Raw genomic sequence first — 13,347 nt, 5'->3', positions numbered from 1 at the left:
GCCTGTCCAGGGGAGTTGGAACCAGATGATCTTTAAGGTCCCTTACAACTCTAACCATCCTATTATTCTATGACTCCAAATGCATGCAAACTAAGGAATCTGTGAAAAGGAAGATTTATCAGAAGAGACATGAGTCCTGGAACTGAGATGGGCAGCTGCAGGCAGTTGGAAAGATAAGGCATGTTGCGGAATGAGGAGGGAAAAAGGTTAATACACAACTAGACTAAAAAGAGTAGAAGTTCAAAACTGGACTATAAAGGGGGCTGAACATGTAGCAAAAGCAGACTGCTTCTTTTGACATTTTTGACACATACAGTAGTCAATGATCTTACGGCACTAATGTATGCACACACGTGTACAATTACTTTCACTATCTAGATGTACCTCACCTACACAGCACAAATAAGATGGTAAGGCACACAAAACACTCACATGCATCTTCACAGAAAAAATATTATAACGTTGAGAACCTGTTTCCTGTTGTTGCACGTCCTCTCCAGTATTTACTGTACTAGCACTGCATGGCAGGGATGGTGTTCCCAGTTCTGTTTCACTGTTACCTGGAAAAAAAGGAAGAAATCTTTTCAGTTATTTTATGTGTTATAATATTAATCAAGCTCACAGGCATGCCTCAGGGCACTGACTCTCCCACTGTATTTCAGAGCATCATATGTGGTAAATGGAATCTGGCATGAGGGGCCCAGAAAAAAATGCCACATTTTAAAGACATTTTGTCTTCTGTTAATGCTTTGCCTTCTCTGGTGGATTTTTCAATGAAGCAAGAAAGAAAGTGCAACTATCAGTAGCTGCATCTCTATGATTATAAGGCAAGTACAGGAAAACACAGAAATATAACGTTCTTTAGCACTCCAGTATTACCTTTCCCCCTGCCCCTTCTTTTCTTTGTGCAACTGGGGAAGCTGACACTGAAAAATTAAAATACTACAGACTTGGACATACATATAGCTGACAGACTTTTCACTTGTAGAACGCCTCTCCTACCGCAGTCTGTTCTGTTAGGTATATTGCTGGCTGTCAGCTGTCTTGAACACCTCTAGGCTGGAGAAACAGCACTTTCTGAGCATTTCCTCTGTAATTTCTGTAATTTTTTGCTAACGGTGGGACTGGGTCTTTTAAAATCTTGTGCAAAATAGGGATTATGCCTCAGTCTACAAATTGTCATATATTTCTGCTGACATCAACCTATATATAACACAAGTAGCTGAAAAAAATCTGTGCATCCAGCCTCTGTGCAGATATTCTGTTCAAACACTGACTTTAAAGGTCTGGCACATACACTTCAAGATGTGCACAGTTTAAAATTAGGCTTCACTAATCTCAGAGGTGGCAAATTAATATTGGTCATTTTCTTCTGAACTTCGTACATATAAAATAGCTAATGCTGTATCAGATTATTAACAACCTCTAGACACAGGTCATTCCTCTCATACCTTGAGCTTGTGACACTGACACAACAGCGAAAGGAACTCAGACTTGGTTTTGCTCATTGTGGAAGGTATCCCTTTGCTTGCTCTTGAATACAACTCTCACCCTTGAGCACAAATAAAACACCCATTGCCTTCTTACCATTTGAAGATTTGCAGGATCAAAGTCTTGAAGCAATTCAGCCAGAAATGCAATGCAGTGCAGAGATTTCAGTGCTCACTTTGACAATGTACCAAATAATACCACTGTGTCCAAAAGATTAATGAAACTATAGTAGACCAAATTCTCCCCTCACATACAACAGCTCCGCCATCAGTAACAGTGATCCAGAATGAATCTGGACCATTTCATTCCTAGTTTGCAATTGAGAAGTGTTTCAAGACGACTTTAAAGCAAAGCCAATTTTAATTACCTTTGGCTGTGCTACTATCCATTGTTTGGAACAGTAAGTCCTTTTCAACAGCAGCACTGAAGTCCTCCTGGGGCTGAATATGATTTTCCTGCTTAAGCCCTCTTCTGATCAAAGTGAGTCGAACCGTTTGTCCCGTGTGCCGCAAAACGTCAACTGCTTGCTGGTTAGTAAAACCCTGAAGATTTGTTCCATCCACCTGCAGGATTAAGCAGCTTTTCAGCCCACAACATGACCCGGGGGAAAAAAACCAAAACCAATCATGCCCAGAGGAAAATAATATGGCGAGCTCTCAGCATCTGTTAGCCTGAGCACAAAGCAAGCAGAGGGACAAGAACAAAAACCTGGATGACTTAAAACATTGGATACAGTAAGCACTTTCACTTGACTACCGCACAGCTAGGTAACAACTAGTACCACAGCAAAGTGGGGAGAAGTCCTTTAGGCACTCACCACAGTGGGGCCAGACACTGGGAAGTGGGAGAGGATGCAGCACATACTGTGCAGGGCATATCGTGCAGCCTGCCTGCTTGACCACTTCAGCCATCCCCACCTCCAAGGAGAAAATACTGGGTGCATAAACCAACACACACATGGCTGGGATTGCTGGGGAGGGGAGAGTGAGGGAAGACACATCCACCTACTGCGTGTGGCAGGAAAAAGGGGAGAGCACAGCCATTCTGAGGCCAAGTAATCTCAGACATGGTGAAACCTGCACACTGTGAAGTCCAATTTCCTAATGAAACACTGCCCCAACCAACCCAACGTAATCTCTGTAATCTCTGGTCCATAATTTTAATACTTTAAAGACAAGATTTTAGCCTCTTCTGTCTGAAGCTACCACATTATCTCCAATTTATTTTTTTTTCCCTGAAACTCAAGACTTTGGCATTTCATGCCGTTATCCCTAATAAACACCACTTTTTTTCTCCTTCTCCATGCAAACTATCCTTTCTCTGTCTCACCCACCCCCATCACCCCAGTGCCTTTAATTTCTGAAATACTTCTAATACATTTCTTGACTTCTGTAGTTGTTTCAGCATATCTATAAAGCACACATATTCCACTACTTTAATTTCTCCTGCATGAAGAATGACTTCCTTTGGACCCCTAATCATTTTGTTACCCTTCTCTGAACTTCTCCCAACTCTGGTGCTCTTCTAAATATTAAGTAATTAAAAATGGGGTTATTTAATTTTTCCTCCACATTTAAGCAAGCCATATTTTAAAAGTATTTTATATTCTTTTGTCTGAGGTCACTCAAAGCTTTTTCTCCTGCATCTGCAGTAGGAAGACAAAATCAAAATTTGGAACACACAGTTTTAGCCATTTGTATTCAGAATTTAAATCCTTATAAAAGCCGTATGTACTTTCACATACAAAAATGCAGGCACATTTGTACTTGCAGACAGACTGTAAGTTGTTCTTAGTGCTGCCTTTGCATAAATCCAAGGACAGATCTATGACAGCCACGAAAATGTAGTTCCTGCATTCATGACCTGATTTTCACCACACAACTAACATTTTATGCATGAAAATATTCTCTTCTTTCTCTGAAAATATTTCTCTAAAACTTTAATGACATACTTTAAAAATTAATTTTGAAAACAATTGCTTAATTTGAACTAAACTTTGAAACTCTGCCTTTATTAGGCAGTCACAAAGCTCTTACTGACAAGATGCACATATACAATTCAGATTTTTTTTAAGAAACATGTGTTTCACACAGGTAGCATGTGATCAAGTAGTCAAAAAAAGGACTCATCATTCCAACACCAATCCTACCTGTTTTAAACAAGTACTATATAAGCTTTTTTTTACAACTTAAAGAAGTAGAATTTTACAGAGAACTGATCTCATTTCTTTTTGTGTTTACTTACAACTATAATTTGATCTCCCACATGGATTCTGCCATCATGCTCAACAGCACTGCCTTTTGTAATGCTTTTCACAAAGATACCAGAAGGTTCTGGGATGAAGAAACACAGAAAATTAAACTAATTAATTTGTTAAGAAACAATTTAAATAATGCATCAACCTCCAACTAATGCCACTATCCAAAAGGAGAAAAAGAAAGAAAGCACAATCTCCAGGTAAGATAAGGAAAGAATCAGCAAGATGGTTATTTTAGTAAGTAAAACATATACATTATTATTTTCCAAAAGGATGAGCCTGATTCATCTTGTATTGGACCAGATTTCGTTCAAAATCTTAAAATGCCAAATTCCCAATTCTTTATGCAAAAGAAAAAATATTCTTACTTATTTTAATCTAAATGTTGAAATCAACATCAACATAAAATATATATCTAACTCAGTCAGATTTAAAACTGCAGGACAGAAAATTTAGTCTGAGTATATTAACCAGGTAAATTTTGTATTTTTTATGTACTTAATAACTGCTTAAGAAAATGCATGACTGGATAACCAAATGCAGAAAATAACTATTTAATTGCTTCAATATGATAAAAGTGAGCACAAAAGAGAGCTAAATCTGTTTTCCTCTAACAACCATATTCAGCTTAGGAAGAGTAAGACTACAAACATATTTAAGTCACAAAATTGACAATTCTTTTCTGTTTTTTTCTTAAACTATTATTTTCCCGGGTTTTATTAAGTCATAAAATTAACTGACATGAAAGAATGAGAGGCAAGAATGTTTTCTAATGCACTTACACGTAGCACAATAATTTAAAATCAGATACTGGTGATACTCCATCACTAAACCAATTAAAACATGCTATCAGATCAACCACATGTTTAACATGCTGTTTAAAGATTCAACTGGATGCTGCTGAAGAGCTGACTTACACGAACTGTGACCATCCTGTCCTATGGAATAGATTGTTAAAATCTGGTCCTGCATCTCAAAGCCAATAACCTATGCCTATAAACTGCTTGTAATAGGGGATATATCTATCCATATATTTTTCTAACAATATATACATGGGCATAAGTCAGACCAACATCTCTTGAGAGATTTTACAAGACATTTGACAACTGTGCCCCCCCTGCAGTATTGCATTTGCCAAATCCCCCACAGGGCGGCCTACCAGAGCTCTGGATCATTTTTCTGGAAAATGTAGTGGCAATCATGAAGTAAAAATACACAACTGTACACAAACACTGTTGCATTTATTTATTTAAATAAACTTATTTATTAGCAGCGACAACCCAGAGGTCAACGAGCATTTATTTTATCCATAAGTCACTAAGAAATTCTTGATCTGCCAGCAGTACTACATTGTTTAAAAAATAACAATGGCTCCTAAAACTACTTGCAATACTAATGCATTATCCTGTAAGAGCCTTTTAAAAATGAAAATGTAATTTAAAAAGCCCAGCTAGTTTGAATGAAAATGGCTCTATTTATTTTACAATTGTTCTGCAAAAACACATAAACACAAGGTTTAGCCAAGAATGAATATAAAAACTGATTAAAAAATGCTGAGGCGGGACATTATAATAAAACTGATTGCTTCTAAACTGAATGTCCTTCTCACAAAAGGAAAATAATTCTCATTCTTTAAAAACCTTAAAAAGATATTAGATGGCAAAGCTCTTTTTGGAGGTGCTATAACAAAACTAAAATTACGTCTTTGATGCACATACACCACAGTATGCAGCAGATTGTACAGTAAAGAGCAGGAATCGATCATTACCTGACGTTTTGTCTCCAATGTAACCAGCAATAGTTATTCCTAATCCCTGGTTGTTTTTAGTGAGTTCAACAGTGAATTTCTCCTCATCTTCACAACTATCAACAGAAGCATCTGCCTAATAAGAAAAGAGTGATTAGAAAAGAAGCTTTTTTCTTCTTTAAAGATCACCACATTCTTTGATGTCATTTGCATGTAAATTAGACACAAAAGTAAAAGAGAAAGCACCAGCTTTGATTCTGCTCTTATTTGGTGTTCAGCAGAGAAACTAAACATAGGTAACGTTCCTCACAGTAAGGCAATGCAGGTCAGGCACTCCCCACCTTGCTACCCTGGGATACTACCCTCTAACCTACATAATCATTATTTGATGATTAAGACAAGTGGTGAAATTCATACAAATGTAACAATTAATCTCTTTTATAGTAAATTACATAAACCATGCTTAAACATTAGAATATGTAGCTTGCTGCCCTTCTGGGACCTCCTCAAAACCAGCTTTAGACTGATGTGTTATTAAAAAAAAGAAAAAAAGATCAAAATTGTATTTTGCATACTATTTGTTAAAATTCCAATTCAGTAACTACAGCTATCTTTTCCTACACATGCCAAGTTAAAAACATAATAAAAGCTATTACCAGTGAGGCAATTATGTTTGGTTTTGAAAGACTTAAATATTCTGGTTTAGAAAGTAGCAATTATACCTCCAGCTAGTTAAATAATTACAATCTCCACTAGTATCTACTAAAATCCTCTGAATTTCAATAACTAAGAATTTGAGGGTAACGAATTCCTTTATTTATTGTTAATGAAAGCACAACACATAATAAAATCCCATTTCTACAATACTGCTTTTGTAGTACAATAAAAATCAACTCTCAAAACTTAATTTCAACTTTAAAATAGTTTTTTTAAGAAAATTTTCATCTCTTAGTTGTCTGAAACAGTTAACTAGCCACTTCCATAGCTGATATGTATGATTATATGACCACATATAAAAGGCTTGAATTTCGTTGTATATATATGAACATCAATATTCAAGCACATACTTAAAATAGTGATTCATAAATACAGTATAAGTCTAACTAGATCCTGCTCTACTCCTGTTTTATTCTGTCTCTTCTCCATGACAAAATAGCAGCTAGTATTTTTTTAAATGCCAATACAGCAACCAGCCAGATACTAACTAAACACAGTTTGACTAGATGAGCGTACATGTGCCAAAAAAAAAAAAAAAAAAAAAAGAAAAAAAAAGTACTTCAGGAGAGCTACAATGCTACCTTTCAAAACAGTAGGACTGTTTATCCACTTCTTTATCTGAACAACTCCACCCAAACCAACAGTTGGACATAAGAAAAATAAATTTCTACTGCTTTAACTGCCTCTCTGCCTGGTAATACAGGATTATATTTGCCACAGGTAATGTCACTAGAAATCTGCTCCGATTTCTGTAACCTCATTAATTTTTATATTATAAGACATCTACAGCGGAAATGATGACAAGCACCCCTTTTGGAAAGCCATTCTGCTCTCAATAATAGCTTTAGGAGCACTATGAAGTCTTCACCCATCCTGCATTTGCCAGGAAGAAATTAACAAACCAAGTTATTTCTAACATTGTCTTCATTCCAGACCCGCATTAATGAGGCTTGCAGCAGCATCTTGTTCCCTCCAAGAACAAGACTTTGTGCAGGCAGAAACTAAAAATAGCCCGCCTCCAGCCAGTAGAGATGTACCAGGAACAAAGAATTTAAAAGGATGGAAAATGGAAAGGAAGGTGGGAAAACAGTCAAATTTTGCTACTTGGTAGCTTTGAACTATTTTTTCAGTAAAAGAAATCTTACAAATCTTGCAGATACAGCCTTCAACACTGTCTCATATAACCTCAGAAAGGCAAATAATGAAGAAATTTACACCGATGAAAGTACCAAATTCAGCTTCTCTTTTGAGAGTGCTACTTTTCAGATTAATAATATTTGAGCTCAATATTGATCCCTTTATCTAAAATATAGCCATCTTTTCATGCCTCTGAGTGCCGAGAGACACAGAAGTCTGTCTATCCTCTTAAATGCTCAGAGGACTCCATGTTAGGATTAATTTTCTTTGCCTTTCAGCCACAGAAGAGGGATCGAGTATGTGTTTGTTTCCCACAGATACTACTACAATTGACATAAGAAAAATAATGGTAATCATGTAAAACATGTTAAGGCTTCTTTTTCTTTCAAAGTGACCTATCTGAAATGTAAATTGTAACTGTAAAGAAAATGTCTAGAAAAAAACAACATAAAAAAGTAAAACAAAAAATTCTTTGTAAGGTGTAAATTCTATCTAGTTGTAGACTCAAAAACAACCACCCTTTTCTTCTCTTATTCATTTTGCATATTCACATTCAAATGTATCTGGTCATAACTATATGTGACAAAAGGCTACTGTTCCTGGCTCCCACGAAACCAGGCTCTGCTGCTAATGTGCAAATGACCTATTTTGTAGAGGTTTTGAGCTGACAGAACATGGTAATATTTACAGCATTTTTTAAGTGGCTGACAGTTGTAGGAGAGTAACAGCACACAGAGCACAATCATCAGTGGGGGAGTAAGAGTAGCAGCTGGCTGGATTTTTCTTTTTGGAAGATGTCAAGCAAACGAGCAATGCTAGGTGATGTAGGAAAGAAGCAACATCTGTGGGTTTACTGGCACAGGGAGGAACTGTCTCACAGATAGCTGCAATGATATGGAAATAAGAAATATTCCCGTAGAGAAAAAGGACAGGCAGACAGAGCAATGCTAAAAAGCAAGGTTGTACTGTCTGAAGAAAGGACTGTATGGCTTCAGTTGTTCCCAATGTCATACTGCACTATCACAAGCAACCCAGAATGAGACATTATTCCAGTCATACTTATGGAAGTCCTAAGCCTTGATCCCAAAAGACTTCAAGCGTATAGTTCCTTACACTGTGGACTCATGACATTTAAATGCTTCCAGACTGTCAGCTGAGAACACTAGTAGTAAAGAAAATCCTGGCTTTTGAGAACATAATCGAGAAAGCATTCCAATAGCAGTTAAAAGAAAAGGAAGTTTGAGATAAAAGTTTTCCATGAGTTAAGTATATTCACTGCTGCTTACCTGCTTCTCAGGTGTGGAGATTGGTACTGGTGTACCTGGAGGGACTGCTGGTGGAGATGGCTCCTCAATAGGACCCCTTGCAATTACCAGTTTCACTCGATTTCCACACTGCCTCAGAACTTGTGCCACCTGCTCACTGCTCATTCCAGCTAAGTCCGTATCACCGATTTTCAAGATGTGGTCTCCGCTACACAATCTCCCATGCTGGAGGAAGAATAATACATTTTTTTTTTCATCATTAATGTCCTGCCATGTCTCCCACATATCATTCAACTAGAAAAGCTAGCTTCAGTCACTTTCAAGATCTATGAACCAGGTGACTTTTTGGGTATGCAAAGTTAATATCCTGGTAACATGGAGAAAGAAAGTAAGTTGCCTAACAACACACTAATTTTACAAGAAATTTCCCCAGACATATCAAGGACATCCTTTTCAAGCAGTCACGTAAGCACAGGAAAAAAAATAAATGCATATAGTTATGGGGGTGGTGATCGATGAGAAACTTGACATGAGCAGGCAGTGTGCGCTTGCAGCCCAGAAAGCCAACCATATCCTGGGCTGTATCAAAAGAAGCATGACCAGCAGGTCAAAGGAGGTGATCCTGCCCCTCTACTCTGCTCTTGTGACACCTCACTTGGAGTATTGTGTCCAGTTCTGGTGTCCTCAACATAAAAAGGACATGGAGCTGTTGGAGCAAGTCCAGAGGAGGGCCACGAGGATGATAAGAGGACTGGAGCACCTCCCGTATGAAGACAGGCTGAGAAAGTTGGGGCTGTTCAGCCTCCAAAAGAGAAGGCTGCGTGGAGACCTCATAGCAGCCTTCCAGTATCTCAAGGGGGCCTACAAGGATGCTGGGGAGGGACTCTTCACCAGGGACTCTAGTGGTAGGACAAGGGGTAATGGGTTTAAACTTAAACAGGGTAACTTTAGGTTAGATATAAGGAAGAAGTTCTTCACAGTGAGGGTGGTGAGGCACTGGAATAGGTTGCCCAAGGAAGTTGTGAATGCTCCAACCCTGGAGGTGTTCAAGGCCAGGCTGGACAGAGCCTTGGGCGACAAGGTTTAGTGTGTGGTGTCCCTGCTCGTGGCAGGGGGGGTGGAACTAGATGATCTTAAGGTCCTTTCCAACTCTAACTATTCTATGATTCTATGATTACTACCTATTGCTATTTAACAAGTGCACGTAGATTATAGAACTTCAGGTTTCATTTCCAAACACACTTCTAAAAGACAGCATACAAACATAAATACAGCTTTGCACTTCTATTTAAAAACTGGCCTTCAGGATTAACCATAACTTCAAAATAAAAAACATTTCTTCCTTACTGTGATCCAGTTATTTGCATTGCTTTACACTGGTTTACTCTTCTAATGATTTAACCCTAACCCATAAAAAAACTTCACGTTAATTCAGCCGATATGAAAAGTATTAAGGTGACAGATCTGTTAAAGGAACCAATCTACCTGCTCAACGAAACAGTGCAGCAGTAAATCTTAACCATGCATCTCCAGGCCTTGTAAGCAGGCCACCACTTCTGTGGTTGAAAGACTAAACAGTCCCTGGGCCTATTCAATCCTCAACCATCATTATGGCAGCTCTAGATACTTGTGACATGCTTGAAATGAGCTGTGATCACCAAATTCAATTTGCATGAACCATTCAGGCAGAAGCACAGCCCATGCCCTGAAGAAGACTCATGATGCCACGTGCCTGTTCCAAGTATCAGTAAGCCCAGCGGAGAGAAGCAGATGCTCTTCTTAGGTGTCAGGGAAGAGCAAGTAAGTGTTTGGTGTCCCCCCACCCACGGCTCACAACCAGTACATTAATAAACTAGGAGCCTGAACACATCCACACCAAACACGTATAATGTAACAGGTTTGAAAATGTTATCTGGAGCCTAATCCATCTTTACATTCAAAATGCACAGATCCCCTGCACTAAACACATTTCCTGAGGATAAATTTCACCACTTGCTCTCTCTTTTACACTGATGAGGAAAATAGCTACCACTATTTACCATGATTATAAAAGTAAAGAGTAATTTCACACCTTACTGAACAGTAAGCAGAAGGGTAGGTTGAATTTACCTGATCAGCCACTCCTCCTGGGAGGATGGTTTTAACAATGACTCCAGTTGACTTTCCTCCCACTATCCCAAATCCCAGACCTGAGCCATCATTCACCAACTCAATGGTCTCCACATGCTGCCAGTGAACCTGAAAGTAATAAATATAATGCAAATGACCAAATTCTTAGCATCACAGAATTGTTCCAGTTGGAAAAGACCTTTAAGATCATCGAGTCCAACTGTTACTATACATATTAAAACTTGCAAAGTATCTTCTCTTAGTTCTTGGATATGTTTTTGAATACAGGAAGATAGGAGGAAGGTGGAAATGTGGGACTTTTCTAACAATTACTATATAGGTATAAGATTATATAATATTTAAGCAAAACATTGCTCATTCCATGACAGCTGTAATTTCTCTGGAACAAACCAGAGCTGAGTTGTGGGTCAAGTCTTTCAAGAACTTGCTGAATGAATTTAAGCTAGCAATTCAGGGCTGTCTATCTCCATGTCTCATTGCACTCAGTGAGAAAAATACTGCTTCTAGGAAATCTCACAGGACTGGAAATTCAAATCTTCAGACAAGAGCATGTTCACATCAGCCATTATAACAAAGGACAGGAGAATGTTCACATCAGCCATTATAACAAAGGACAGGAGAAAACAAAAAACCAGTTCACAGGGTAAGGCTGAAAGCAGCACCAGATATTGCAAGGCAGGCATTAGCAGAATTGCCCCAGTGCAGAGAACAAAGATCCACTTCATGATGCCAAAAGACATCATGAAGTAGCTCTGATGGCAGGCTTCATGTTCTGATAAGAGTGAAACTGCTCTGAAAGAAAAATAAATGCTTGCTTGCTTGCTTGTATGGGATGGTACTGAATGGACAACTGGAAGCTCCTGGTATTGCTTCTCCTGAAGAGCAAACCACGCAGTAAGTTCAACTGAAATTTAAAACCACAGCTGCTGCTCCACCAGGTTGGATCTTATTTTCAAGTCATTATTTTGGAATAATTAGGAGCTGTGGCAGGTTTGAAGGGCATGTTCTTAAAGCAAGGGAAGTTGTTTGGAGAATACGGAGGCAACCACATACAGAAAAAAGTGTGTCACAGCCATACTGGAAGACAGCAGGCCTCTCCTGTGTGCTGACAGGAAGTTAGATCAATCATCTTTATTCCTGCACAAACAAGAATGATTCTGAAATTTCTTCACTTAAGGTTTTATGCTAATGATTAAAATAAACACTAAAATAAACAGCTGCTTTTTGCAGACTGGTTGCTCCATATACTTATTATCAGGTTCCTTAAAGAAGGGCCACAGGTGACTGAACAGTGAAACCTACAGAAACAAAAGATAAGCCATTTCATCCCAGGACAAGCCACTAAATGAGAGAATAGAGTTAATATCATCATATTTCTCTAAACATAGATGTGAAAAAGTTTTCAAAAAAAAACTAAAAAGAAAATGTAGCAGAGCTGTTTTCTGGTAGTCCTAAAGTATGCCTCTATACATGGCATTCCGATGACTCTCTCTTGTTGTTTTACTTGACCCCACTGCTAACGGACAACAGAGAAACACAGAAGCATGCATCAGGCTTGTGGTGCAGATCAGACTGCAATGCCTCAAATACTTCCATTTGCCGAAGCAGGGGGCAAAGAGAAAAAAGATCCTGTTTACGGCTACCTTAAAATAAAGCTTCCTAAAGTAACATAAACATGCTGCGTTTGCATTGGTGGACAGAGAGAATTTGACAGATGGGAAGAAGAAATACATACAAGATCAAGATTCTCCCCCAGTAAGCTTGAGTATTTTCTACTCTTTGCATGGGAAAAGGTACAACCCTCAAGAACTGTGAAGGAAATGTACATACAAATTACAAAAATATCTAAAACAGTAGATGCAGTAAGCACATACATGTCCAGAACTGAATACACAGACATTTGGGGTATACTCACCGGGTTGGAATGGGCAGAAACTGTGCTAGCAGCAGATGGAGACCGGGAAACTACAGGACTGATGAGCTGAGGGAAAGTGCCCCTGGCCACAACTAGCTGGACATTATCTTTTGCTTTCTGTAAAATGCTGATAGCCTGTTGATGTGTAATTGTCTGATCAAGGGCTTGTCCGTTAATAGCAAGGATTTGATCTGCTTCCTTCAGCTTTCCATCTCTGTCACGTATGTGTAAACAGTGAAGGGGTATGACAAAATAAACAAGAAAAACCAAAGAAGTGTTGCCACAGAAATGACAATATTTTGACAATTTTCCAGTATTTTTAATAACCTGGTCTCTATTCCCCCCACTTTTTAATCTCTCCCTCCAGGTTTGCTGATAGGAGCTGATGCAGCACCCTGGTGATCGCTTCCTTTGAAGCTAATCCCTCTGCCACTCTCCCCTGGCTACTACCCCCTAGCTAGCTTTCTTCTTCCTATACCCCCATGTGAGACTAAGCATATTAGATCTTAGTTGCTCCCAACCATAGCCTGGGAACTTATGTTTATTCTTGTCTTTGAGCCTCTTGCTTAACAGACCAAGTGCTCCACTTTGTTCAGTGTACCCATTCTGAATATTCATCAAACCCCGGAGTGGAACACACTTTCATCAAGATGTTATGGAAACAAATTTTGTTTTGCACAAAAACGGG

The 13,347-nt window shown here is 38.6% G+C and overlaps 1 protein-coding gene across 1 annotated transcript in view; it reads right to left on the bottom strand.

The window, feature by feature from the left end:
* Nucleotides 1-432: 432 nt before the first annotated feature.
* The window catches only part of LOC104409219 (multiple PDZ domain protein-like), a gene marked incomplete at its 3' end in the record, with an annotated part of 24,261 nt that continues 11,346 nt past the window's right edge, over nucleotides 433-13,347 (bottom strand). The window contains exons 4-10 of the mRNA XM_010019026.1: nucleotides 12,660-12,873; nucleotides 10,724-10,852; nucleotides 8,636-8,839; nucleotides 5,517-5,631; nucleotides 3,736-3,824; nucleotides 1,859-2,054; nucleotides 433-560 (exon numbers count right to left, since the gene is read on the bottom strand). Coding sequence (XP_010017328.1) covers nucleotides 433-560; nucleotides 1,859-2,054; nucleotides 3,736-3,824; nucleotides 5,517-5,631; nucleotides 8,636-8,839; nucleotides 10,724-10,852; nucleotides 12,660-12,873 — 1,075 coding nt within the window. The remainder of the gene's footprint in view (nucleotides 561-1,858; nucleotides 2,055-3,735; nucleotides 3,825-5,516; nucleotides 5,632-8,635; nucleotides 8,840-10,723; nucleotides 10,853-12,659; nucleotides 12,874-13,347) is intronic.

The sequence above is a fragment of the Nestor notabilis genome, unplaced genomic scaffold (assembly GCF_000696875.1).
Source record: "Nestor notabilis isolate BGI_N333 unplaced genomic scaffold, ASM69687v1 scaffold11237, whole genome shotgun sequence".
NCBI lineage: Eukaryota > Metazoa > Chordata > Aves > Psittaciformes > Psittacidae > Nestor > Nestor notabilis.
This window is presented reverse-complemented; position numbering and strand designations above follow the sequence as displayed.